At 37.8% G+C, this 25,017-nt stretch overlaps 1 protein-coding gene across 1 annotated transcript; it reads right to left on the bottom strand.

The window, feature by feature from the left end:
- Positions 1-886: 886 nt before the first annotated feature.
- Positions 887-24,970, bottom strand: Fps (farnesyl pyrophosphate syntase). The gene is made up of 12 exons (XM_028302324.1): positions 24,615-24,970; positions 23,488-23,656; positions 22,236-22,376; positions 16,893-17,096; positions 15,807-16,046; positions 15,198-15,490; positions 8,728-8,734; positions 8,485-8,640; positions 7,924-8,064; positions 7,089-7,292; positions 5,855-6,094; positions 887-2,249 (listed from the first exon to the last, which is right to left on the bottom strand). The coding sequence occupies exons 1-12, from the start codon at positions 24,809-24,811 to the stop codon at positions 1,899-1,901; spliced, it is 2,343 nt and encodes a 780-aa protein (XP_028158125.1). The 5' UTR covers positions 24,812-24,970; the 3' UTR covers positions 887-1,898.
- Positions 24,971-25,017: the final 47 nt, after the last annotated feature.

The raw sequence follows: 25,017 nt of genomic DNA, 5'->3' as shown, positions 1-25,017 counted from the left end.
TGAGGACTCATAAGAGAAATGAAAATAAAATATTACGGGGCTTATTCGTAATTTTTATATTAAATTTACTATGTAATCTGTAGATTTCTTTACATTATTATAAACATAACAAAATAATTTCTACATACTATATAAAAATCTAAGACTTACGTAGTATTACAGACAGACGACAGCACATCAGACTCTACATTTTTGTTGCAAAATCGTCTCTATTGCTTAGAAGATAAGAGGCCATCGAGATTAGCTTAAAAGCGTTATGAATAAGAGACAACATTATGTTTTAGACCCGTGTGATACAGTCAGAGTCAAATATTTTGTGACACATGGCCAAAAAGTTGATGTGCCGACTTGAATAATTCAAACAATTTTAAAGCGCATTTGTTTTACACATAAATAAGTCTGTAGGTTTGTAGAAAAGTAGTTCCTTCTAGTGATGTCATGGTTATCTACGTGTGCAATAATATATCCATCAGTTTAAAATACATTCAAAAATAGATTTTTTTATTNTTACATTTATCAATTATTTTTCGTGGTTAACCTAAAGCTTAATGATGTCTCAACTTACTCACCCATCATCAAGTTTCGATTTGTGGTTCTTTAAAAAAATCACATCAAATTGAACACAAACACAAAATGACTACCAAGAATTAAATAGGTAAGTAAGTACGTCACGCTGCTAACAGTACAAGAGGTGATGCGTAGTAGGTATATATACCTATACATAGTTAAATAAAACATTACTTTTTCTTATCTAATGATAAGGTGAAGACTTCACCGCACACACACTGCATTTATATATATATCATAAATATATCATGGAGTTTAAAGCNTTTTTATTAATCTTTACATGTTTCATATTATAACAACATAAATGTTGTGTTTATAATCGTTATGTTGGTGGTATTTTATTGCACTGCAATTTTATTTATATTTTAAATCCTTTAAAAAATATATAAACGTCTACGTTTCTTTGTTGACTCATACGTCATTTATTATTTTTTATTCCTTACGTCACATTATTTAAAAATAAATTACTATTCAACCCAATACCCTTGAATACATAAAATTCAGTCTTTGCCAATAATAATTTATTCAAACTTTTTCTATAAATAGAGACGCATATGAATTTTAGTTGACGTGAATAGACTATACATAAATAAATATAAATAATTTAACTGCCAAATATTTGTTACTTAATAGACGAAAGACATCAATTTCTTGTCATATTGTTTAATAATTTTAAAAAGTTTTTAAAACAGTGTGTTTTAACACCTAGGTTGTTGTATATCGATCTTACAATTTATTTGGCACTAGAAATATTAACTGCTCTTCACATTATGAAGTTAAAAACACATTTGTTTTTTTCATGAAGCATGTTAGTCCGTCGTCAAAATTATAATGACAACAAACACACTAAAAGTAAGAAATTACTTCATTAAAGTTATAAATAAGTTAAAGCTACGCTTCATGCAAACATAGGTACCTACAGAATATAGGCTTCAACTTAAATTGTGATAAGTTTTGGAAGTAACTAGATAAAACCCGTGAGAGTCAAACAAACATAATTCGGTTTGGCACCTTATAATTATTCATGACGTGTTTTGTGACAATAGTGCGGCCAAATTACATTTCTTTGACTGTTTCTATGTAGTTGAAAATAATGTTTTTCATTACAATAAGTGATACATATAAAAATAATGCCGTACAAGGTAACATTCGTACACAAGATAACGCTATGAAAGGTAGAACTCTCTGTACAACTTATAATTATAGCGCAGCTACTTTGTCATCATTTTTATTGATGTATCCATCCCTTTCACTCTTAGCGAGATACTAGCAAGAGCGAAAAAGACAGATAGATCAAAATAAAGTAGCTCCGCAATAAAAAAATATGTAATTTATTTTTTTCTATTGTAGATCATATCCAGTAATCTGAGCACTAGCGCTGGCGAAACCGAGTCTCCCGATTCAGTGGTAGGTAACGAATGAGCTCGTTTAACGATTCTTTCATACGCCGCGCGTTCGTGCGCTCGGTATATCTCTGGCAGCCCTAACGTCTCGTAAAGCCGCTTGATGCGCTGCACGTCAGCGAGGTCTTTGCTGCCGTAATACTCCTCGAATTCAGCGCGTTGTTGCGCATTGCAGAGCTGCAGCGCTGTAACCGCTAGCCAGGTGCACTTGCCTTCTTGGATGTCGGTGCCCATTTTGCCCGTGACCGACTCGTCGCCGAAACAGTCGATGAAGTCGTCCTGTAAAAAAAATAATTTGTATTAGTATTTTGAAAGCGAAAATTTGTGAAGATGGATGTCTACAAAAATATAAACTAAAGATTTTTGTGCTAAATGTTCTAAAGCAACCAACAGAACCTGACGTGGCAGTGGGCGGGGCTTACTTTACTTTGTAGAATGGATGAAAAGTTGTTAAGTGTCGACCCAATATAGGCAGAAGACCTCCCATTCTTTGGACTTCGGACCAATGATCTTATGTAAATCGCGGGATTTACCTGGATGCGGGCAGCACAGAAACGGTCGTTGGGGAAGGCTTTTATCCAGCAGTGGATGTCTGTAGGCTGAAAAGGAACACTCAGGATATTCCCACCTGGCTCTGGAAGAACTGGCCGAGCTCCAGGAAGATGTCCTCGGCGATCTTGTGCAGCTCGCGGTTGGTCTTGCCGGCGAGGTAGAGCCCGAGACTGACCGGCAGCTTGTACGTGTAGTACGCAGAACAGACGGTAGTCGCTCTTGTTACGGGGTGTTACGGTGTAAAATCGAAGTACGATTGATGCTATACGCCCCTTAAGAGGGCTTAGGGCCATCCAAAGAACGATAGAGCTTAGCGTTCTATGCTCCGAGTTTCTTCACGCAATCAAATCAGAGATGAGGATAACATAAAGTAACCGACATAGCGCGCATAATCGTCAAACTTAAGTGGCAGTGGGCGGGGCTTATATTAGCTCGTAGAATAGATGACTTTTAGTGCAGAAACGTTGGACTGTGAACCTGATGAATTTCGCCGTAAGCTTCTGGATGCGTACAGCGCAAGACCGGTCGTTGAGGGCGCCTTGTCCAGCTGTCCAGACATCTTATGGCTGAATGATTCTTTACCTGGCTCTGGAAGAACTGGCCGAGCTCCAGGAAGATGTCCTCGGCGATCTTGTGCAGCTCGCGGTTGGTCTTGCCGGCGAGGTAGAGCCCGAGGCTGACCGGCAGCTTGTACGTGTAGTACGCAGAACAGACTGTAGTCGCTCTTGTTGCGGTGTGTTACGGTGTAAAATCGAGGTGCAATTGAAGCTATACGCCTTTTAAGAAGGCTCAAGGTCATTTAAATAATGATGGAGCGTTCTAGACTCGAAGTTTCCCTACGTGATCCAATCAGAAATGAGTAGAACTAAAGTAACCAACATAGCGCGCAGAATCGTCAAACTTACGTGGCAGTGGGCGGGGCTTATATTAGCTCGTAGAATGGATGGCATTTGGGGCAAAAACGTTCTCAAGTAGCGACCAAATATAGGCAGGCCTTTCACTCGGTGGAACGATGATCTGGTGAAGATCGTGAGGAGTACCTAGATGCGGGTAGCGCAGAAACGGTCCTTTATCGATCAGTGGACTCTGTAGGCTGAAATGGAAAGCTCAGGATATTCCTACCTGGCTCTGGAAGAACTGGCCGAGCTCCAGGAAGATGTCTTGACAGAGCACGCAAAATCGTCAAACTTAAGGGCGTACATATTAGCTTGTAGAATGGATGGCATTTGGGGCAGAAACGTTGGATTGTGAACCTGATGAATTTCGCCGTAAGCTTCTGGATGCGTACAGCGCAAGACCGGTCGTTGAGGGCGCCTTGTCCAGCTGTCCAGACATCTTATGGCTGAATGATTCTTTACCTGGCTCTGGAAGAACTGGCCGAGCTCCAGGAAGATGTCCTCGGCGATCTTGTGCAGCTCGCGGTTGGTCTTGCCGGCGAGGTAGAGCCCGAGGCTGACCGGCAGCTTGTACGTGTAGTACGCAGAACAGACTGTAGTCGCTCTTGTTGCGGTGTGTTACGGTGTAAAATCGAGGTGCAATTGAAGCTATACGCCTTTTAAGAAGGCTCAAGGTCATTTAAATAATGATGGAGCGTTCTAGACTCGAAGTTTCCCTACGTGATCCAATCAGAAATGAGTAGAACTAAAGTAACCAACATAGCGCGCAGAATCGTCAAACTTACGTGGCAGTGGGCGGGGCTTATATTAGCTCGTAGAATGGATGAAACGTTATTAAGTGGCGACTCAATGTAGGAACCTACCGTTGATTTGATGAAGGTCGTGGGAAGTGCTCGGATGCCGGCAGCGCAAGAACGGTTTTATCGAGTAAAGGACCAGGTCTTTAGGCTGTAAGGTCGCTACCGTCGATTTCATGATGTTCGCGGGAAGTGCTTGGATGCGGGCACCGTGGGAACGGTTTTGTCCAGCAGTGGACGTCTTTAGGCTGAAAGTATTCTTACCTGGCTCTGGAAGAACTGGCCGAGCTCCAGGAAGATGTCCTCGGCGATCTTGTGCAGCTCGCGGTTGGTCTTGCCGGCGAGGTAGAGCCCGAGGCTGACCGGCAGCTTGTACGTGTAGTACGCAGAACAGACTGTAGTCGCTCTTGTTACGGGGTGTTAAGGTGTAAAGTCGAGGTGCTATTGAAGCTATAGGCCTCATAAGAAGGCTCAAGGTCATCTAAAGAACGATGCAGTGTTCTTAGCGCGGAGTTTCTCCACGTCTTCAAATCAGAGATGAGGATAACTAAAGGAACCGACATAGCGCGCAGAATCGTCAAACTTACTTGGCAGTGGGCGGGGCTTATTTTAGCTCGTAGAATGGATGGCATTTGGGGCAAAAACGTTCTCAAGTAGCGACCAAATATAGGCAGGCCTTTCACTCGGTGGAACGATGATCTGGTGAAGATCGTGAGGAGTACCTAGATGCGGGTAGCGCAGAAACGGTCCTTTATCGATCAGTGGACTCTGTAGGCTGAAATGGAAAGCTCAGGATATTCCTACCTGGCTCTGGAAGAACTGGCCGAGCTCCAGGAAGATGTCTTGACAGAGCACGCAAAATCGTCAAACTTAAGGGCGTACATATTAGCTTGTAGAATGGATGGCATTTGGGGCAGAAACGTTGGATTGTGAACCTGATGAATTTCGCCGTAAGCTTCTGGATGCGTACAGCGCAAGACCGGTCGTTGAGGGCGCCTTGTCCAGCTGTCCAGACATCTTATGGCTGAATGATTCTTTACCTGGCTCTGGAAGAACTGGCCGAGCTCCAGGAAGATGTCCTCGGCGATCTTGTGCAGCTCGCGGTTGGTCTTGCCGGCGAGGTAGAGCCCGAGGCTGACCGGCAGCTTGTACGTGTAGTACGCAGAACAGACTGTAGTCGCTCTTGTTGCGGTGTGTTACGGTGTAAAATCGAGGTGCAATTGAAGCTATACGCCTTTTAAGAAGGCTCAAGGTCATTTAAATAATGATGGAGCGTTCTAGACTCGAAGTTTCCCTACGTGATCCAATCAGAAATGAGTAGAACTAAAGTAACCAACATAGCGCGCAGAATCGTCAAACTTACGTGGCAGTGGGCGGGGCTTATATTAGCTCGTAGAATGGATGAAACGTTATTAAGTGGCGACTCAATGTAGGAACCTACCGTTGATTTGATGAGGGTCGTGGGAAGTGCTCGGATGCCGGCAGCGCAAGGACGGTTTTATCCAGTAAAGGACCAGGTCTTTAGGCTGTAAGGTCGCTACCGTCGATTTCATGATGTTCGCGGGAAGTGCTTGGATGCGGGCACCGTGGGAACGGTTTTGTGCAGCAGTGGACGTCTTTAGGCTGAAAGTATTCTTACCTGGCTCTGGAAGAACTGGCCGAGCTCCAGGAAGATGTCCTCGGCGATCTTGTGCAGCTCGCGGTTGGTCTTGCCGGCGAGGTAGAGCCCGAGGCTGACCGGCAGCTTGTACGTGTAGTACGCAGTCTTGAACTTGACGATAGCGCTGTAGCGCTCTACCGTGAACAGACTGTAGTCGCTCTTGTTGCGGTGCGCCATTGTGTAGTCGAGGTGCTGGCCGATTGACGTGTTAAGCAACGTCTGGAAAACGATTGAAAAGTTTGGAAGTTTATATCGGAGATTCTTTACATATTGGTACCAACGTTGGGACTGTCTAGATGTGGCGTTGGGGCCAACGTTTGGTCCAACTGTTTAACAACTCCTGGAAAAAGATTAGAAAGTTTCGAAGTTTAGATCGGTGATTCTCCACATGATATTGGCACCAACATTGGAACATGCTGTTTTTTAGATCCACATTGGACGAGTAGCGTTGGGACCAGTTGGGTCCAATGTATGGAGCTGGGATTAGGGTATCTAAAAATGACACGAAGAAAGATTTTAGTAATATTTACAACTTACTTTTCATAGTTACTCAAGAGTTTCGAAATGAGAAATATAAATTACGTCATATACCTAAGTGACTATAGAGTCATGCTGTATATTTATTTATTTATTTAATTTAATAATAATTAAGCATGCACTAGCAAAGCGAAATTCATTATCACATCTTCTTGACGGCGACTTAATGGAAAAACTCTTAGAGATGAAATACCTGCTGGTAGCTTACATGTTTGGCCGAGAAGTAAGGAATAGACTTCATTATAGAATAAATATACTAATAGCATAGGCTCAAATCAAAACCCTAGGAATCGCGGCGGAGGCGTGTCATATCTGACCTTCTTGGCAACGTATTGTTTTCATTGTTATGACATAGTCATATAAATAAACATTCAATATTTTATCAAAGCATATTATTTTATGTAATAAATATTCATCTTTTAATTAATTTATAACATCAAATAATATGCTATTAAAATAATATTCACACGACTATGTCATAACAATGAAAACAACACTTTGCTAAGCAACTATAAAGAAGGTCAGACATGACAATATAATATAATATACTATACATATACTTACAAAATATGCGCCTCCAACAGTACAAAATTCGCAAGTAGACCAGGCGTAGACCACCGATTTTTAATCGGCCGAATTTGTATGAAGAATCAACTAGGCTTAGCATAATGCTTACCTCATTAAACAGCTCCAATATGCTAGTATAGGTCCCTCGGTCCCCAAAATTGGCCTTCAAAGTGTTGTATATGGACATGTATATGAGGATGGAGTCGTTGACTGCTCCAAGACCCACGTCAGGCAGCCGGTACCAGCACGGGAGACCGCGACGCGTGGTCGCTCCATCCATCATGTCATCTAGGACTACTAGGTATGCTTGCAACTGGAAGAGGGTAACGTATCGTTTATACTTTGGACATTGCTTATACTTACAGGTGATAAAAATCAGCCTCCCTGAACAAAAGAGAGCAATGCCCGTTTTCACCATCAATCCCTAATTTTTAAGTGACCCCTACCTATGGTAACACATAACTGGAATTTTGTTTTCATAGGGGTCACTTAAAAATTAGGGATTGATGGTGAAAACGGACATAACGTACCGATTATAAGGGCCTGCGCCGCTTAAACTCCGCGTCCAGATTTTTTTAAAAGGCCGTTTTATTTTTTCAAGGGATAATACATAATAACAGTAATACATACTTACATTTGTCAAAAATTTATACACATGTGGTTTTGGTGTTTGGAAAGCATTCATTCAAATATTATGCAGAATATTTTATGTGCAGTAGGTATTGTTGTCATTGTTCGTTATTTTTTATGGGAAGTCTATTGCGTAGGTATGTAAAGCAGCTAAAATAGTTATTACAAAGGAAAACATTGTATTACCTATGTATAAATAAATCAGTGGTGTTCTGTACCACAGAGGTGCATTTTTGAATAGATATATATTGTACTGGATGCGTATTACACTACTTGTAAATATTAAAAATTAGTTCTTTTAAGTATGTACTTACCATTTCAACACACCAGCCCATAATACGTGCTAATCTAAGAGATTCTTCCGTGATATTTTCCGGTTTCTCCAGCATTTCATAGGCAAACACTGTGGAAAGTCCCCGCGCTTTTTTCCCTCCGCTCAAATTGTATTCTAGTACCTGAAATTATAGAGAAATTACATATTTTTTAACCATTATACAAAGCCAGTAATAAATTTTCATTCATTTATTGACGTGACGACCAGATAGAGATGGCTCAGTAAATTGCCTTGTACACATCGAGAACAGCTGTGGAGTCAATTCCTATCCCAGCACAGTTTATATATTTTATGATTAATCCCTCGCTCTCGCTTAAAGTGAGATGCCAGGATGCGCGACAGTGATAGCCAGAAAACATGGGAAAAGCATCAAGAAGTAACTCTACTTTCGTAGTGGTAGGTGGCATGTACTTTTATTCCTTATCAGCGTCGAATATTATTCGATACGATAATCTACCATAGCAGGTAACATGTAAAGCTATACCGTGAAGTACCTAAGTTTTATTGTATGTAAACAATTATGTAAACATTTTGAAATTACCCTTTTTAACCAATTGCCCACTTCAGGCACTTCGGCAAACTGTGGGCTCCTGGCTAGGCTGTCGGTTATAGTAGGCAAAACGTCCAGAAAGTTGTCCTTTTCTTTTTTGGCCTGGGATACAGACACGTTTGTGGACATTCTTACAGCATTGATTGACTGCAAGGGTCTGGAAAAAAAAAATTACGAATGAAATACAAAAATAGGAGTATCAGGAATTCAGGATGAATGAATTTCTGTGGATACAGGAAGGCTTGTCTGTATATTTTTTTTAAATATAAGCAATTTGTAAATATAAATTACTAGTAACCCCGTCAATCCCTCGTGGTAAGCTAAATATGCTTGTGTTACGAGTGGGTTCTCCACAATAGTGGCGGGATTCCTCGGATCACGAGTCGGCCATTCCGACCCCTTCACCGTTCGTTGTATTTTAATGTTACGTTATAGCAAGCCTACTTGCTATGAAGTAAAATACATCTGCCCTGCTGTGCACAAATGAGATATGACTGATATCAAGACAGTGCGTTTATTTTCCTTCAATCATCCGTAATTTATGATTGGCGGTTGTATGAGAGTAGGTACGATAATAACTTCAGAAAACCGATATCTCGGAATTAAATCCAGCAAGGGTATATGATCCTTTTGGGTGATGAGCCCAAACGTTTGATGGAACTATGTGAGTCATGGAATGTTATGTGACATTCGCGAGGTCAACCGGTCCAACGATCTTAGTCTCATCTTAAAAGTTTGTTTTAAGATGAATCACCTAATAAAATTCGATGTTTTCCCATTAAAAATCCTACAACAGGACATTAAATGGTGTAGTCCGGTGTAGAGCGATTTTGAGGTGTAAAAACAGAGGACACGTTATTACGTATGAACATGCTCGTGACTTATGGGAAGAATGTAGGTAGGTAGTTACACCATAAACCTCTTCATTAGGTATTCTGAATATTTTAATAAATTATAAATTGGTACAGTCACATCATCAATTACAGATGAAATTTCTCTTTAGTTATAAGTGGTTGAGGATTCGAAATAATGCATAAGAATCGCAAAACTAAAACGCCTAGTTGTGTTAAGTATACAGTATAGTAACTGATACTGGAGGGCGAACTAGCGTCATAGCAGCGCGTTTATTGTAGCTAGCACGATAGTTATTTATTTATGCAAATCATATGCGTCAACTAAATGCATAATGAAAGATGACACCAAAATAAACGAAGAATATAATTTTAAATTCATTCTTTTGCATAACAATGTTTTATCAGATGAAGACAAGAATAGAAATACATAATTCTTATGAGATTAGGTTATTGTTAAAGTTCTAAAGGGAAACAGGATAAGAACTGATTTGAATAGAATACTCAATAGGTATGTCATGAAATAAATAATAATTGAAAGATGCCTACTTAATTATTATTTAATTAAATATGTTTGTTTAATGTGGACTATCTAGTGATAATCACTTTGAATCAACTTATTATGTTGTTATTTACCATCTCACTCCTAAATCTCTGAACCAATTTGGTGTAGAGAAAGAGTGACAAATTATGAAACTTTAGAGAAGGGTAATAAGACTATGTTTCTCACAAAATTAATATTATAAAATTAGAATTTTTAAATTTTAGTTTTTAAGTAATTTTAGATTTATGTAAATACAGTGTGAGTCACGATAAAGTGCACATATGAAATTAGGTGAAAGTAGACCTATTTTTATAGACAAAAAAGAGCTTTTTTTTAATTTTTTTTTTAATTATAGATTTTTTTTCTTCCAATTACTTATTGTAAAGAAAATGTAATATCTTTTACACTAAGAGGTATACCCTGATAAAATAAAAACAGTAATAATGCTAAATAACAGACGATACTAAAAAAATACATACTCAGAAAATGCCAACAAATAATAAAAAATGATACTTTTTGAAAATAACCTGCTTTTAAAACTATCATAGCAAATGTTGTGATGGGGATAGACATGCGATTTTTGGTTTTACAAAGGTAATATGATAGAGAATAATACAAATTAACAAAAACCACCTGTTATAGGGGCATTTTTTGGAGAAATTCATCAAATAACAAAAAAAACACAAATTTAAAAGAATATTTTTTTCAAAAAGTATCATTTTTTATTATTTGTTGGCATTTTCTGAGTATTTTATGTATTTTTTTAGTATTGTCTGTTATTTAGCATTATTACTGTTGTTATTTTATCAGGATAGGTATACCTCTTAGTTTAAAAGTTATTATTTTTTCTTTAAAATAAGTATATGGAAGAAAAAAAATTTTTGACCTCTTTTTTGTCAATAAAAATAGGTCTAGTTTCACCTAATTTCCTATGTAGGTACACTTTATCGTGACTCACACACACTGTATATTAAACTAAATTATTAAAAAATAAAGTTATCAAAACTAAACTTCTGATATTTTACTAAGGGGACTAGTCACAACAACTTAAATCTAATTTTAAATGCCAAAAAGAGAAGCATTATTAAAGCATCAGCAGCTTAAAAAGGGGTGTATGATTATTTTGTAAACCAATAAATTTATCAGATAACACATGTTTAAGGGAGCTAAGCTGTAGACACAAGCTCTAGTTATCACTAAATGCAGTAAATTTCATAAAATTACCATCGCCATTTGTAAAATTATGGATGCAATAAATTTTTGAGTAGGTACTACTATTCAACAAGCTAATTATGTTGTCCCATTAATACATTTCTGATGTTCTAAAATAGAAAGCTGTAACTAAATTGCTGTTAACCCTACGGTGGTCGCGCTCTAAAATATTACGTTAATTTTCGCGTGGATTACATGCGTAAGCAATTTTATGGAGTAAAAAAAGAAGACATCTCTTTATAAAAACATGTTTCTTTATTTTTTATATTTAATTATTGTTATGTATTAGTTAATGAAATAATCAAACAAAGAAACGAGCAGTTCTTCTCAGTTTATATAAATTAGCCAAAACATAAAAATCATCATTTTTCATCAAGAAAATGTCAACTTTGGCAGTTTAGAAATTATTAAGTACTAATTGCACTTATTTATTAATTATATTGGAGATACAAGCCATCATGGAATAATAAGGACAAATAAATTTGTTGCACGAATTACAAGTATTTCCAGTACTTTGATTTCGCTTTCTTCCGCAGTCAAAGTAGCGACCTAAAAAACTCCGCTGTGATGGTTCTGAGTTAGATAGCTAATCACTGGTCTGAGAAACTTGTTCTCTTGTGGAAGAATGTGCACTTCTTCATCAGAAACCGAAGAGTCGCCAGAAGATACGCTTTCATTGTCAATTACTTCTAGCCATTCTGCAATTTGTGCTTTTTGTCTATTGTTCATGATTTTGATTTTTATCTGTAATACAATGATTTTATTGAAAGCACAAATGTAAATACATATCTCTGCCGTAATTATTAATAATAAAGCATTAATTTACACCAATATAGACGTGCGCGCCGGTCGAAAAAAATCAGGCGGCGGCGCGCCACGAAAAAATCCACGGCGGCGGCGTAACGCCGGCGGCGTGGGATTTTTCAACTTTGTATATTAAGACGTATAANCGCGAGTGTAGATCAGCCTCCCTTACTCAACAAAAGAGAGTAACGTACCGATTATAAGGGCCTGCGCTAAAACTCCGCGCCCAGATTTTTTTTAAAAGGCCAGTTACTTATGTCAAAAATTTATACATATGTATTTAGGTGTTTGGAAAGCATTCATTCAAATATTATGCAGAATATTTTATGTAGAGTAGGTATTGTTGTCATTGTTCGTTATTTTTTATGGGAAGTCTATTACGTAGGTATGTAAAGCAGCTAAAATAGTTATTACAAAGGAAAACATTGTATTACCTATGTATAAATAAATCAGTGGTGTTCTGTACCACAGAGGTGCATTTTTGAATAGATATATTATGTACTGGATGCGTATTACACTACTTATACATATTAAAAATTAGTTCTTTTAAGTATGTACTTACCATTTCAACACACCAGCCCATAATGCGCGCTAATCTAAGAGATTCTTCTGTGATATTTTCCGGTTTCTCCAGCATTTCATAGGCGAACACTGTGGAAAGTCCCCGCGCTTTTTTCCCTCCACTCAAATTGTATTCTAGTACCTGAAATTATAAAGAAATTACATATTTTTTTACCATTATACAAAGCCAGTAATTAATTTTCATTCATTTATTGACGACCAGATAGAGATGGNCAAATTTATAATATGTATAAAAAATACCCTTATGTCCAAAGGGTACTACAAGGTTCGAGACTAAATTGATGACAAGGATGCGTGGTCAGTTCAGTTTGCGCATATTTGATGTACTTAAATTTGGCTATTCGTTAGATAATTCCTGGCAATAAGTGGTGACTGAGTTTGTTCCGGCGTTTCTTCTCAGCACTTGCCATATGTTTGTCTCGAAGCGCTGGTAGGGCCCAAAAGATAAGGAGACATGTAAAGTGCCCCATAAGGGCTACCTCTTTTTTATATTTGACGTTCAAAAGTGCCACTTGTGGTCTAAACTGAATAAATATTTTTGATTTTGATTTTGTCTCGGCGCGAATTTTAAACTACCGGCGGCGGCGGCGGCGCGCTGACTCCTTATGGCGGCGGCGCGCCGCGGCGGCGCGCACGTCTACACCAATAATGCAAAAACAAACACATTAAGTAAAAAATGTAACTTAAAAAATACTTACGTAATTGGTCGCGCGGATTACACGGGTAGACCATTGGCATTTACGGGGCTCCTGCGAGACATCCACAAGCGACCTGGCGCTCACACATCATTAAGTGTGATTTTCGACTATGCAACTTAAAGTACACGAAGTGTCAAAAAGGTCGCGTTGACCGATTTCAAAATATTCGACAATTTACACGAGTGGATTACGGGTGTAATCCGCGCGACCACTGTAGGGNAATTGCTGTTAATGAAATAAATACTTTAGAAATTAATGAAAATATTGTTTTATATTGTATATACCTTTAAACATATGTTTAAGTTTAATAAAACATTTAATTAAGTGCCTACTTAGTATTGAAACTACGAATTGCGATGGTAAACATTAATAAGTTTACTTAAAAAGCTAACTTATTCATGTCAAGTAAATTCGATTTTGCTTACCTGCATATAAGCCCATTTTTGTTGAAGAATTTGTTGGTCGTTGTGGTCATAAACCGTAGAAAAGATGAGGAATTCATTGTTAAATTCAGTTATGCGTTCAACTTTCACTGACCGACTTCGATGGTGACACGGTAAGTAATGATGGTTTTTGGTGCTTAGCTAAGTTCGATACCTCCGACTCTTTCTGTTTATTCGACTGAGCCGACAAGAAATGATTTGTTAGAGGAAAGAATTTATTAGAATTAATTATTGCACAAACTATTCCGCTTCATCTGACCATGACTGACGGCTGTCTGACACTGACATTACGTGACAGAGCCAGCTGACGGCATGTCACATTGACAAATATAACTTTTTTAATAAATCACGGCATTGAACATTGCTTAAATAGCTCCATAACGTTATTTATGTGGGTAACGTTATTGTTAATGAAAATTTGGGGGACCTCCTCTCAGAGGTGCGATTGTGTAAAGTTGTTCATGGATGGACAATGAATACAGCCAGTTGCACGCTGCAGCTGTACCCAGGCAGTAGGAAATGGTGATCGTATAGAGCTGAGCGAATGAGGGCTATCGTTTTTATACCTAACAGTTGGCACCCCTGGCGATTGACAGGACCTTACTCTACAGTGGCGCCATCCTGATGAGTGCAAATGCGATAGTCCTCCTACCACTTTAGCGCTCACAAGTTGGCGCCACTGTCTTCGCTACTAGCAAGTGACAGGACCTTACTCTACAGTGGCGCCAACTGGTGAGCGCTAAAACGATAGCCCTCATTGTGATGGTTCTTCCGAACGACATATTCATCCAAAACGAAGTAATTTATGAAAGTTGCAGCAGTGCGCAATGCTCATTAACTTATTCTTGGTACAAGAGTACTTATTATTATTCTGTGGTACAAGTTCTCGCCAGCTCCTTACCCCCTTACTAATAAAAAGTTACACAGTTGTTGAACACTGTTGTAAAATGACTGTTCAACGAGCGTGTAAGTTTTATTAGTAAGGGGGTTAGAGTTTAATTCCTATCCTACTATTGAATACTGAGTAATAAGTACTGAATAAACTTTTAAACGATCATGATCGCATAGGTAATGACTACGACTGCAACTTTTTTATTTGGGCAGGTGTAGGCAGGGTTTAAAAAACAAGTATTGTTATTACAATTATTTCAAAATTTTATTTTTTTTACTTCTTCAACAGTATACACTTGGATGTTGTTCTTATCGATATTCGATTACGACTAGGATTTGAATCACTAAAAAACAATTTCCAAAAAATTTGTTACCTATAATTAATAGTAATCCACTAGGTCCTTATGAAAGGTAATTTTTATTTTAGCGGACTGATTCGATCAATCCAACTGAGATACATTTTTATTGCATTTTCTATTTCTACATTCTCTAATTACATCGTTGTGCTCATTAAAAAATGTGCAGTGCTAATGCATTCGGTATCGTTAGACCCTATTTAATAACTTAATTAAGAATAGAACTATTACTTAGTAATAATAATTATAAAATGCTAATAATAAAATAATACAAGATCTTTTAGACGCTTCGCCTGAAGATGTTATCTAGGATTTTGAAGAACAAATCGTGGGGCAGTCCCCTGGTGACTTGTTGGATTTGTGTCCTAAGGAGATCGTATGTGGCTTCTTCGAAGACCGAGTATGTGTGAGGGAGTTGAAGTTCTTCATAGAGATCTTTGATTCTAGCTACAGCTTCTGGCTTTGGGCTACCGTAGTATTCCTCCATGATAACCCTCTGCGATGGTGTCGCCCTCTGCAAAGCGACGACAGCTAACCAGGTGCATTTGCCGTCTTGGATATCGGTGCCGTTTTTGCCAGTGACAGCTGGATCTCCGAAGCAGTCTAGGAAATCATCCTGAAAAAGACAAAAATATTGTCATTAGACAAATAGCCTATGGAGTATGAACCGCTGGAGGACATAAAACACCACACCATTTAGCGGTTGTCTAATGTTTTATTTAACTAAGTAAGTATGTAACTAACATATCGGTAAATCGACGGCCGGTAACTTGCGACCGGAACATAATAAGATAATGATGTTACTTTATCAAATTCATGTTTAGTAGTAAATAGGTACGAGTATTTAACGTCACAAATATTTATTATACTACATGTACTCTTTTGAAAAAACTTTTCTAAGTGAGAGAAGACTGAATGGAATTGAAACTTACTTGTATCTGGAAGAACTCTCCCATTTCCAACAGGATTGTCTTCGCTTGTCTATGGGTTTCTGGGTCGTCTACTCCGGCCATGAGGAGGGCCAGGGTGACAGGCATTTGGAAGGTGTAATAGGCGCTCTTGTACTTAGTGATGGCTTCGTATTTGCCCATGGTGAATTGAGACAAGTCCGGCTTGTCAGTCTTCGAGAGAGATTGATCTAAGTACTGGCCGATTGAAGATTTTAGCAGCATCTGAAAGAACAAAACATTGATTGAAAAAACTTCATCAATACGTAATATAGTCTAGTAGTCAATTAGAAGTACCTATTTCGATACGCGGCCACAATCAAACAGTAATACGAAAAGAATTTTAATTCATATTTCCAGTAAAATATCTTCTTCCATTAATTAAAAATACGACGAAGCGTATCAAATTCTATTAACGCTTGACGATATTTTCAGTGGTAGTAAGTTACTCGTAGATCGTAAAATATGATATTTGCCGTTATTGCATTGCGGTTTCATGATTTTCAGAGAAAATAAACAATCAGGCATTTTAAGAATGCGAACGAACAGCGGATGTTCACAAAGAAAATACCTCTGAAAACTGAACTGGAAGATCTTAGGTAGGCGTATCAGAAGCTCTAAATCACACCCAAGAATAAAATCAATCCTGTGATGATGATTCGTCTCAAAATAGAAGTTCAACCGATAGTTTTGGTTTGAATTGAGTATTAATCGTCTTCTTGCGTTATCGAATCAGAAATGAGGAGATCCGCAGGAAAACCAAAGTGACTGACATAGCCCGCAGAATCGCTAAAATCAAGTGGCAGTGGGCAGGGCACATAGTTCGTAGAGCTGATGGCCGCTGGGGCAGAAAAGTTCTTGAGTGGCGACCACAAGCCGGAAGACGTAGCGAGGGCAGGCCTCCCACTAGGTGGACCGACGATCTGGTGAAGGTCACGGGAGGTGCCTGGACGCGAGCGGCGCAGGAATGGTCTTTGTGGAAATCCTTGGGGGAGACCTTTGTCCAGCATTGGACGTCTTTCGGCTGAAACGAACGAATAAGCGTCTTTTAGTGACTTAGATCATGCATACCTCATTGAAAGTCTCCAGCACATTCTTGTAGTACGGCTTGTTGGAGAAGTATTTCTTCAGCGTGGAGTACATGGCCGACTGGACCTGAACGGCGTCGTTGATGCCGCTGAGTCCGACGTCGGCGCGGCGATACCAACAGGGGGCGCCGCGGCGGAGCTCCGTGCCTTCCATTATGTCGTTAAGCAGCAGCTGGTGTGTGTGGAACTGTGGAAGAATAGGTACGCGGTTAGTTTTATAAGATTCTAAACTTTCGCGTTCCATTTCAAACTAAAACAGAAAGATCACCGTCAAGCCTTGAGTTACTTAATGTAAGTGTCTTTCTGTTTTAGCGGAGAAAGTTTATATTCTAGAGGGGTTTCACAGTCTGGAGTTTCTTGTGGTTTTGCTTCTTTGTGGGAATCGAAAAGGTTGCCATAGCTCCTAAAACTAATTCTTGCTTGAACCTTTTTAATTTTATGCGGGGTAATATCCGAAGTGCTTTATTGGCCACAGAGCTATGTACTTATCTAGAGAATGCCTATGTGGGAACAAATATCAAATTGGTGGTTCATAAAGGATTTTTTTTCTGTCCTAATGCACCATACGTACCTATTTACAGTTTGCGAGACGTGTGCATCCACCTCTTCCATTTTAAATCGAAAATATACAAAAGACAGTAGATGAAAAAGTTTGGGTAGGTAGCTTCCTAACTCTGTTTTTTACGAACCTTCGCGGATAGGATTTCTTTATATTTTGGGATTTGGTAGAGGCATAACAAAGGCCACGCCAAACGGACCGTTAAGTAGGTACCTACCCTACATACTGTGAGCAAAAAAGTTCTACATCAACAGCGCCACAGAATAAATAATAGTAGACAGCGCTGAGGAATATAATCAATCACGCAGTTCACTCATAGACAGCGCTTCTTTAACTCTAACTAAAGCTATTAAGTAACAAAACGAAGATGCATTACAATGCAAACATGAACCAATTACTTAGTACGCTAATTGCTGTTGATGTGCATTGTTGCACTTGGAAGAGGTTGTAAAGCTAACCCACTCCACACTTATATTCGCATGATATCGTATAGTAAGATAATATCACAATATTCTCGGAGGTGAGTTGTGTATGAGTTTCGCTACGAAAAACCGGTCTAGGCAAGGAGTCTACTGCGCAAAACAATTTTAATTTAAGTATGTAATTAAATACGTCCGTCTCTTTCACTCACCCTAAAGTGTAGGGTAATCAGAGATAGTAGGGCAGTGGGTAGAGCATTTTATAGATCTACCTACGTAGCTAAAGTTTAAATAAGTTGCGATGCAAAAGGGTTTAACAAATTAGACCAATGTTACTCATATCACAATATAAAAATATAATAAAATATATCGAGGTTGTTCAACCAACTAAATGAAGCCGTGAATTGGTCATGTAAGGCAGGCGTATTCCCGATACAAATATGGAACCGAGTCGAGTTTTATCTCATTTCACTGATAAAATGGCATGTTAACGTTCTTTTTTAATGCAAAGGCAGTGTCGCTTTTAAGCTCTGACCAAACATTGTTACCTTTCCGATATTTTTTTTTCTTTTTAACGATCAATACGTAGTTAACTATGTAGGTACCTACTTAAACTTTTTTTTTATCAGCGGCCAGCGTTCCCTAATCTCTGTCAGATCGATGTTAAATACTTAATTGTTTGCTATGATAAAGTTAGTATTTGGCCGTTGCTACCCCCAAATTAGGTATCTAATACCTACACATGCATAGTGATAAAAATCCTGTTTTATCATACCTCGCCAAACAACACCAAGGTCACCGCACTGTTTGAACATCGCATATGTTTCAACAAAACTAGTTTTTGTGCGACTGTTCGTAATGTTTAGCTATAAAATTAATGAAGCTATCACATCACGTCCGTGACTTTGGCTGATAAGCTCGTTTGAATAATTAATCAAAGTGAATGTAGGTAAATATGTAAGTAAATATAAAACGAATTGCATAAAGGTCATAGTCAATTTCAATCAAATAGTCAATTTGTGGATCAAACATCTGTTCGCGTTAACTTTAATTGTACAAGGTCCTATTAGGTAGGTATGGTGACGTTTCATATTATTTTAATGCTAGTTCCTTCAACGATAAACACGCGTACTTAATCTACAATAACATAGGAACTAAGGAAATATTTTTCCTCTACACAGAGGTATTGAATACAAACAAAGTTAATAATTTACCTCGATAACACGATGATGATTGTGTAACATTGTTTTGTGTTACCTCAAATCGAACAATAACGTAAACAAAGTACAAATCTCCATAATTTGAATGTTCGCGTTATAAACAAAGTTACGTGAGTTGTCGTTCCTTTTTCCTTTCGTGATCATGCCAAAACGAACGCACAGCTAATTGAAACGACTCCTACACCCGTATTCACAAACATTACTATGAGGTCTTAGAGTAGGCGCACACCGTTGATTTTTCGTCGGCCGATAGTTTAGTCGGGCAGTTGATCAGTATGGGCACAGATAATATAATNGTTTTTAATACTTATTAATTAATTTTTATTATGAGTCATTGGCGTATATGGGGTTATTTTCAGGGGGGGGGGACTACCCTCACTTGAAGCAGCTCCAGGGGTAGGGGGTTAGTCGTCGTCCCCCCCCCCCCACATTTTTTAAATTTAGACTTGCATGAATATTTTCACATATTGTTAGAATAATAAATCAAAACTTTATACGAAGGTACGTACCTACCTAGCTAGACAGACTCACATTATTTCTCATGAATATTTCAGGTAAGTAATATCGTCAATTTCACAGAATTCTTTTATTCTAAATTTATACTATCGTTTTTAAATTTATTAAACCCTTATTCATTATTAAAATATCCTAACTCGATGCGTAAATCTTTATCCCGAAATAGGGGACATGAGTTCACGAACTTAGAAACAGAGCAAAATTTTATCACGAAACAGGATCCAAATAAGAGGTCCGCAGAACAATTAATATTAAAAAAAATTTAAACAATATAACTATAATTTATGTATTAAGTTACTGTCAAAAGACCAAACTTTAGCATACAAAAGCTTTCATACTGATATCATCCTTGGTTATTTTTAAATAAATTGTTAAAGTCGTAAGAGCCTTAATATACCGAAGTAGGGGGCACTTACCTTATATCACAATATAAAAATAAATAAAATACATGTATCGAGGTTGTTCAACCTACTAAATGAAGCCGTGTGTATGGTCATGTAAGGCAGGCGTATTCCCGATACAAATATGGAACCGAGAGTCGAGTTTTATCTCATTTCACTGATAAAATGGCATGTTAACGTTCTTTTTTAATGCAAAGGCAGTGTCGCTTTTAAGCTCTGACAAAACATTGTTATCTTTCCGATATTTTTTTCTTTTTAACGATCAATACGTAGCTAACTATGTAGGTACCTACTTAAACTTTTTTTTTATCAGCAGCCAGCGTTCCCTAATCTCTGTCAGATCGATGTTAAATACTTAATTGTTTGCTATGATAAAGTTAGTATTTGGCCGTTGCTACCCCCCAAATTAGGTATCTAATACCTACACAACACATGCATAGTGATAAAAATCCTGTTTTATCATACCTCGCCAAACAACACCAAGGTCACCGCACTGTTTGAACATCGCATAAGTTTCAACAAAACGAGTTTTTGTGCGACTGTTCGTAATGTTTAGCTATAAAATTAATGAAGCTATCACATCACGTCCATGACTTTGGCTGATAAGCTCGTTTGAATAATTAATCAAAGTGAATGTAGGTACCTAAATAAGTAAGTAATGCCAGTTTTCACCATCAATCCCTAATTTAATTTTTAAGTGACCCCTATGGTAACATTTATAAGAGGAATTTAGTTTTAGGTCACTTAAAAATTAGGGATTGATATAGTGAAAAGGGACATAAGTCAATTAAACACGAATTGCATAAAAGCCTTACAAATAGTCAATTTGTGGCTCAAGCATTTTTTTTTCGCTTGTATAATATACAAGGTCCTATAAGGTATGTATGTGACGTTTCACATAATTTTAATGCTAGTTCCTTCAACGATAAACACGCGTAATCTACAATAACATAGGAACTGCGGAAATATTTTTCCTCTACACAGAGGTATTGAATACAAAGTTAATAATTTACCTCGATAACACGATGATGATTGTAACACTGTTTTGTGTTACCTCAAATCGAACAATAACGTAAACAAAGTACAAATCTCCAGTTCGCATTATAAACAAAGTTACGTGAGTTGTCGTTCCTTTTTCCTTTCGTGATCATGCCAAAACGAACGCACAGCTAATTGAAACGACTCCTACACCCGTGTTCACAAACATTACTATGAGGTCTTAGAGTAGGCGCACACCGTTGATTTTTCGTCGGCCGATAGTTTAGTCGGGCAGTTGATCAGTATGGGCATGTATGGGAGTGCGCACACTACGCCGATTCGATTTGGCCGATTCTTCATACAAATTAAAATCGGGCACAACTATCAGCCAACTAAAAATCAACGGTGTGCGCCTACTCTTACAGTGCGCGTGGACGCACAGGGTGACACAAGAACCAATCATAGAGCTCCATTCAACGCTGTGCGTTCGATTTGCTGCTTCACAGCAAGGATCGTTTGTGAATGCGGGCGCTACTGTCTTTACATCGTTTATTTATTACGACTGAGTGATGTTCAATTGTTTCAAACATGGTAACCGTCAGCAGCGAGTCCAAAGGTTCATTGTTTACTGTTTCTTCGTAACGTACCTAAACGTGAATCAATAAGTTTATGAATTGTCTTCACGATGAGTCTCTTTCTCCTTGCTCTACATTTTTATTAAAAGCTTTTCATAGTGATTTCGATATTTGAAATAGCTTTAGCGCTATACCTACCTAAGGGTTACTTATGCTTTACAACTCTAGATTTGTTTATAATAACATACCTACTATTTCCAAGTTTCAGGGGTTGAAATAATATTAAAAGGTACTCGTAAAATTGCTCTTACTCTACATTTTTTGTCAAAATACTACTTAGTTAATTATATGTGAACCTACTATAGGTATTCGCATTACCTCTTTAATATTAGTGAGTGTTCATAACAATAACATAGATTACATAATACTAAATAGACGAGAATCGAATTTGCGTCATCTTCTCAAATTGACAGACTAATGTCCGTTTACACCATCAATCCCCAATTTTTAAGTGACCCCTATGAAAACAAAATTCCTGTTATGTGTTACCATAGGGGACACTTAAAAATTTGGGATTGATGGTGGAAACGGGCATAAGCCTATTGCGTCTAATGGTTCCAATATTCCCACAAACTTAGTAATAAAAAGCAAGACTTACCATTTCAGTGCACCATCCCATAATGTTGGCTAGATGAATGTTCTCTGGGGTAAGGTCATCGGGCTTCGCCAGCATCTTGTAGGAGAGTACGGTGGCGAGACCCCGGTTTTTCTTGCCGTTGGGAACATTGTATTGTAACAGCTGGAACAAGAACTAATATTGAAATAAAAAAAGGAAAATTCTACTAATGGCTCTACCTACCTACGCTATATTTGGTTAACATTGAAAATTATCATAATTTCTTGTACCTAAGTGTAATAAAAGATTTTAATTAATATATGCCTATTAAAGTAATCAAAACCTACCATAGAAAGGTATAAAGAAATGCCCTTGATCATAACAATGGGTTACACAAATATAAAATTATAATAAATCACCGTAACAATACAAGTTGAAGGTAAAACAATGCACCAAGAAAGATAAATTAAACCATTTGACAACAAAAGATTATCAACAAACATTTAAGCAGTTGTTTCTTACTTTTTGGTGTGCTTAGCAATTAATAATAATGGTGTCTGACACGTAAGTTTTGTTGGCACAAGTTATAAAAAAGACCATTGTCTGCTTTTTATAAAGCTTTAATGATGTAACTGTTCTAAAAAAGGCTCCTAAAGACATATCGGTGTATCTTTTGTTTGGAAGTAGTAACTCTACTTTCGATAAACCAAAAGGAACCCCACTTTTAAGTAAGTTAAAAAAAAACACAAAATGAAATCACCTATTGGAATTCGGCATTTCTTTGTCATTAATTCAATACACTATTACACAATAGCTAGTTTAATGTAGGTATAATATTAATATAGTTTTTTAATTATGACCTGCTTTGTCACGTCGACTGACCATTGCACTGTTACTATACCTCAAAAGACAGGGATAGATCCAGAGATCTTATTATTGTGTTACATTTTGGCATTTGTGGCCCACTTGCACAAAAAAATCTAAACTTGTATAATATATTATATTATCATCTTAGTCAGCTGTAAGTTTCTTTGATAGTTTTGAATTCGATTTAGCATACATTTCATTTATTTGAAAAATCCAATCGTCCAAGTGTGCCTTAATGTAAACACTCAAATGACTACGACTAAATTATAATCACGAAGACAGAACGTGTTTAAAATTACGAACGTGTCTTTATTCATAATGGACTTTGCATTTAAAGTCGTGGTATGTATACTTTAAAATTATTTTTTGTATCGGTCCTTGTCCAAAATCAGCTACGGTATAGACACTGGTTGCCAGTGAGACGTACCTTAGCCAACCACTTGCTGGCCTCAGGCACGTCGGTGTGCTTGCCAGTCTCCGTGAGGTCCCGCACGATGTCTGGGAAGCAGGCCATGAACTCCCGAGACTGGTCCTTGGAGACGGCCAGTCCGCGGGTCGCCATTGGCATTTCTTGGGGTGTCAGAGTTGACAGGTATCTAAGGAGTAGAAAACGATTTAGTTGGTCGACCGGAAAACAATTCTACGTTAAGCTAAGTATCTAATCTATCTGCTTAGTTTTCAGCGGGACAGTTAATAAACAAAAATAAATCTCCTTAAAGTAGTACCTGAAAAGAATTTTGTTGGCTTCTTGATGAACAAAAAAAGTTCTATGTAACCTAATTGAACATCTGAGCACGTAATTCAGAGTTATTCAATTGTTTGCAGAGAAAATTTGTTCAAAAATTCTTCGACGCCGGTGTTTATCGTTCTACTCGTATTTAATAAAATTCAAGTTATCATTTTTAGCGATTACCATTACGTATTCTGTGTCAATACAATAATTATGTTAACACTACTGTGTTAACCAAATTGTGGGTGTGGTGGACGGTATAATTAGGAAAACTACAGATGGTGTATCTTATTGTTTTCATTCGTTCAATTATGATTTATTATCACTGAACGTTACGGATACACACTTTGGGGAATTTATATCGATTAGCATTATAGTGTTAAATTGAACAAAACCATTTTAGTGCAGATTTAATATTTTCCCCCGTTTACTAGAACTTAAAAGTAGATACAGAGGTATTTACTGATTTTCTCTGTAACACTCTTGTCCTTAGTTTATTTCAATTAAAATTCCTGAGCGACTGGTTAGAAATCAACTCGTCGTCGTATGGGGTACATGATATGGCCGCAAACAAGTTTCTATTTATAGAACTAAGTGCAAAACATTAAACATTACGATGTCTAAACACTACGCACTTTGTTACTGTGTAATCATTTGTGTTACTATTTAATATTTATATTATTTAACTTCCTTTATCAACGGGAACCCATGAATTTAAATCGTTACTGTAAATTATTTTAGTTTAACAGAACAATGTGTTGCACTCCGCACGGCTTTGGTGTTACGCAAAGTTTAAGCGGCTCGGGTTTACGAAGTTCACTGACCTGTGATATTTCTGCAACTTCAGCAACTTCTTCGGAGGTCCAGATTCCTCGTTCTGCTGGGGCTTCACCACGCTCTGGTCCAGCCTGGGTGCCATCGCGTCCGAGTTACTGACACTTGTCGTCTTGCTGATTTGCCGGCGAATTTCATTTTTGTACGCCTGGAGAATTCTCTCCACACTTTTCTTCGTTGAAAACATCTTAACTTCTTCTACTTTCTCAAGTTATGTCTCAAAGTCAACGTGATTTTAAAGTTGATAGTTAACTTGCAAAAGTCTCGCTTCACTGGTAAATGTTGCGCGTCTGTTCACTACGACTCCGTAGGACTGACTGATTCATAGAGAAAAGTATGATTCTTTGTTGTGTTTTGCCTTCTTGCCTGTTCCAGCACGATTCAAAATAAGCA

This window comes from Ostrinia furnacalis, unplaced genomic scaffold, assembly GCF_004193835.3.
Source record: "Ostrinia furnacalis isolate ACB-3 unplaced genomic scaffold, ASM419383v2 OfSCF1110, whole genome shotgun sequence".
NCBI lineage: Eukaryota > Metazoa > Arthropoda > Insecta > Lepidoptera > Crambidae > Ostrinia > Ostrinia furnacalis.
This window is presented reverse-complemented; position numbering and strand designations above follow the sequence as displayed.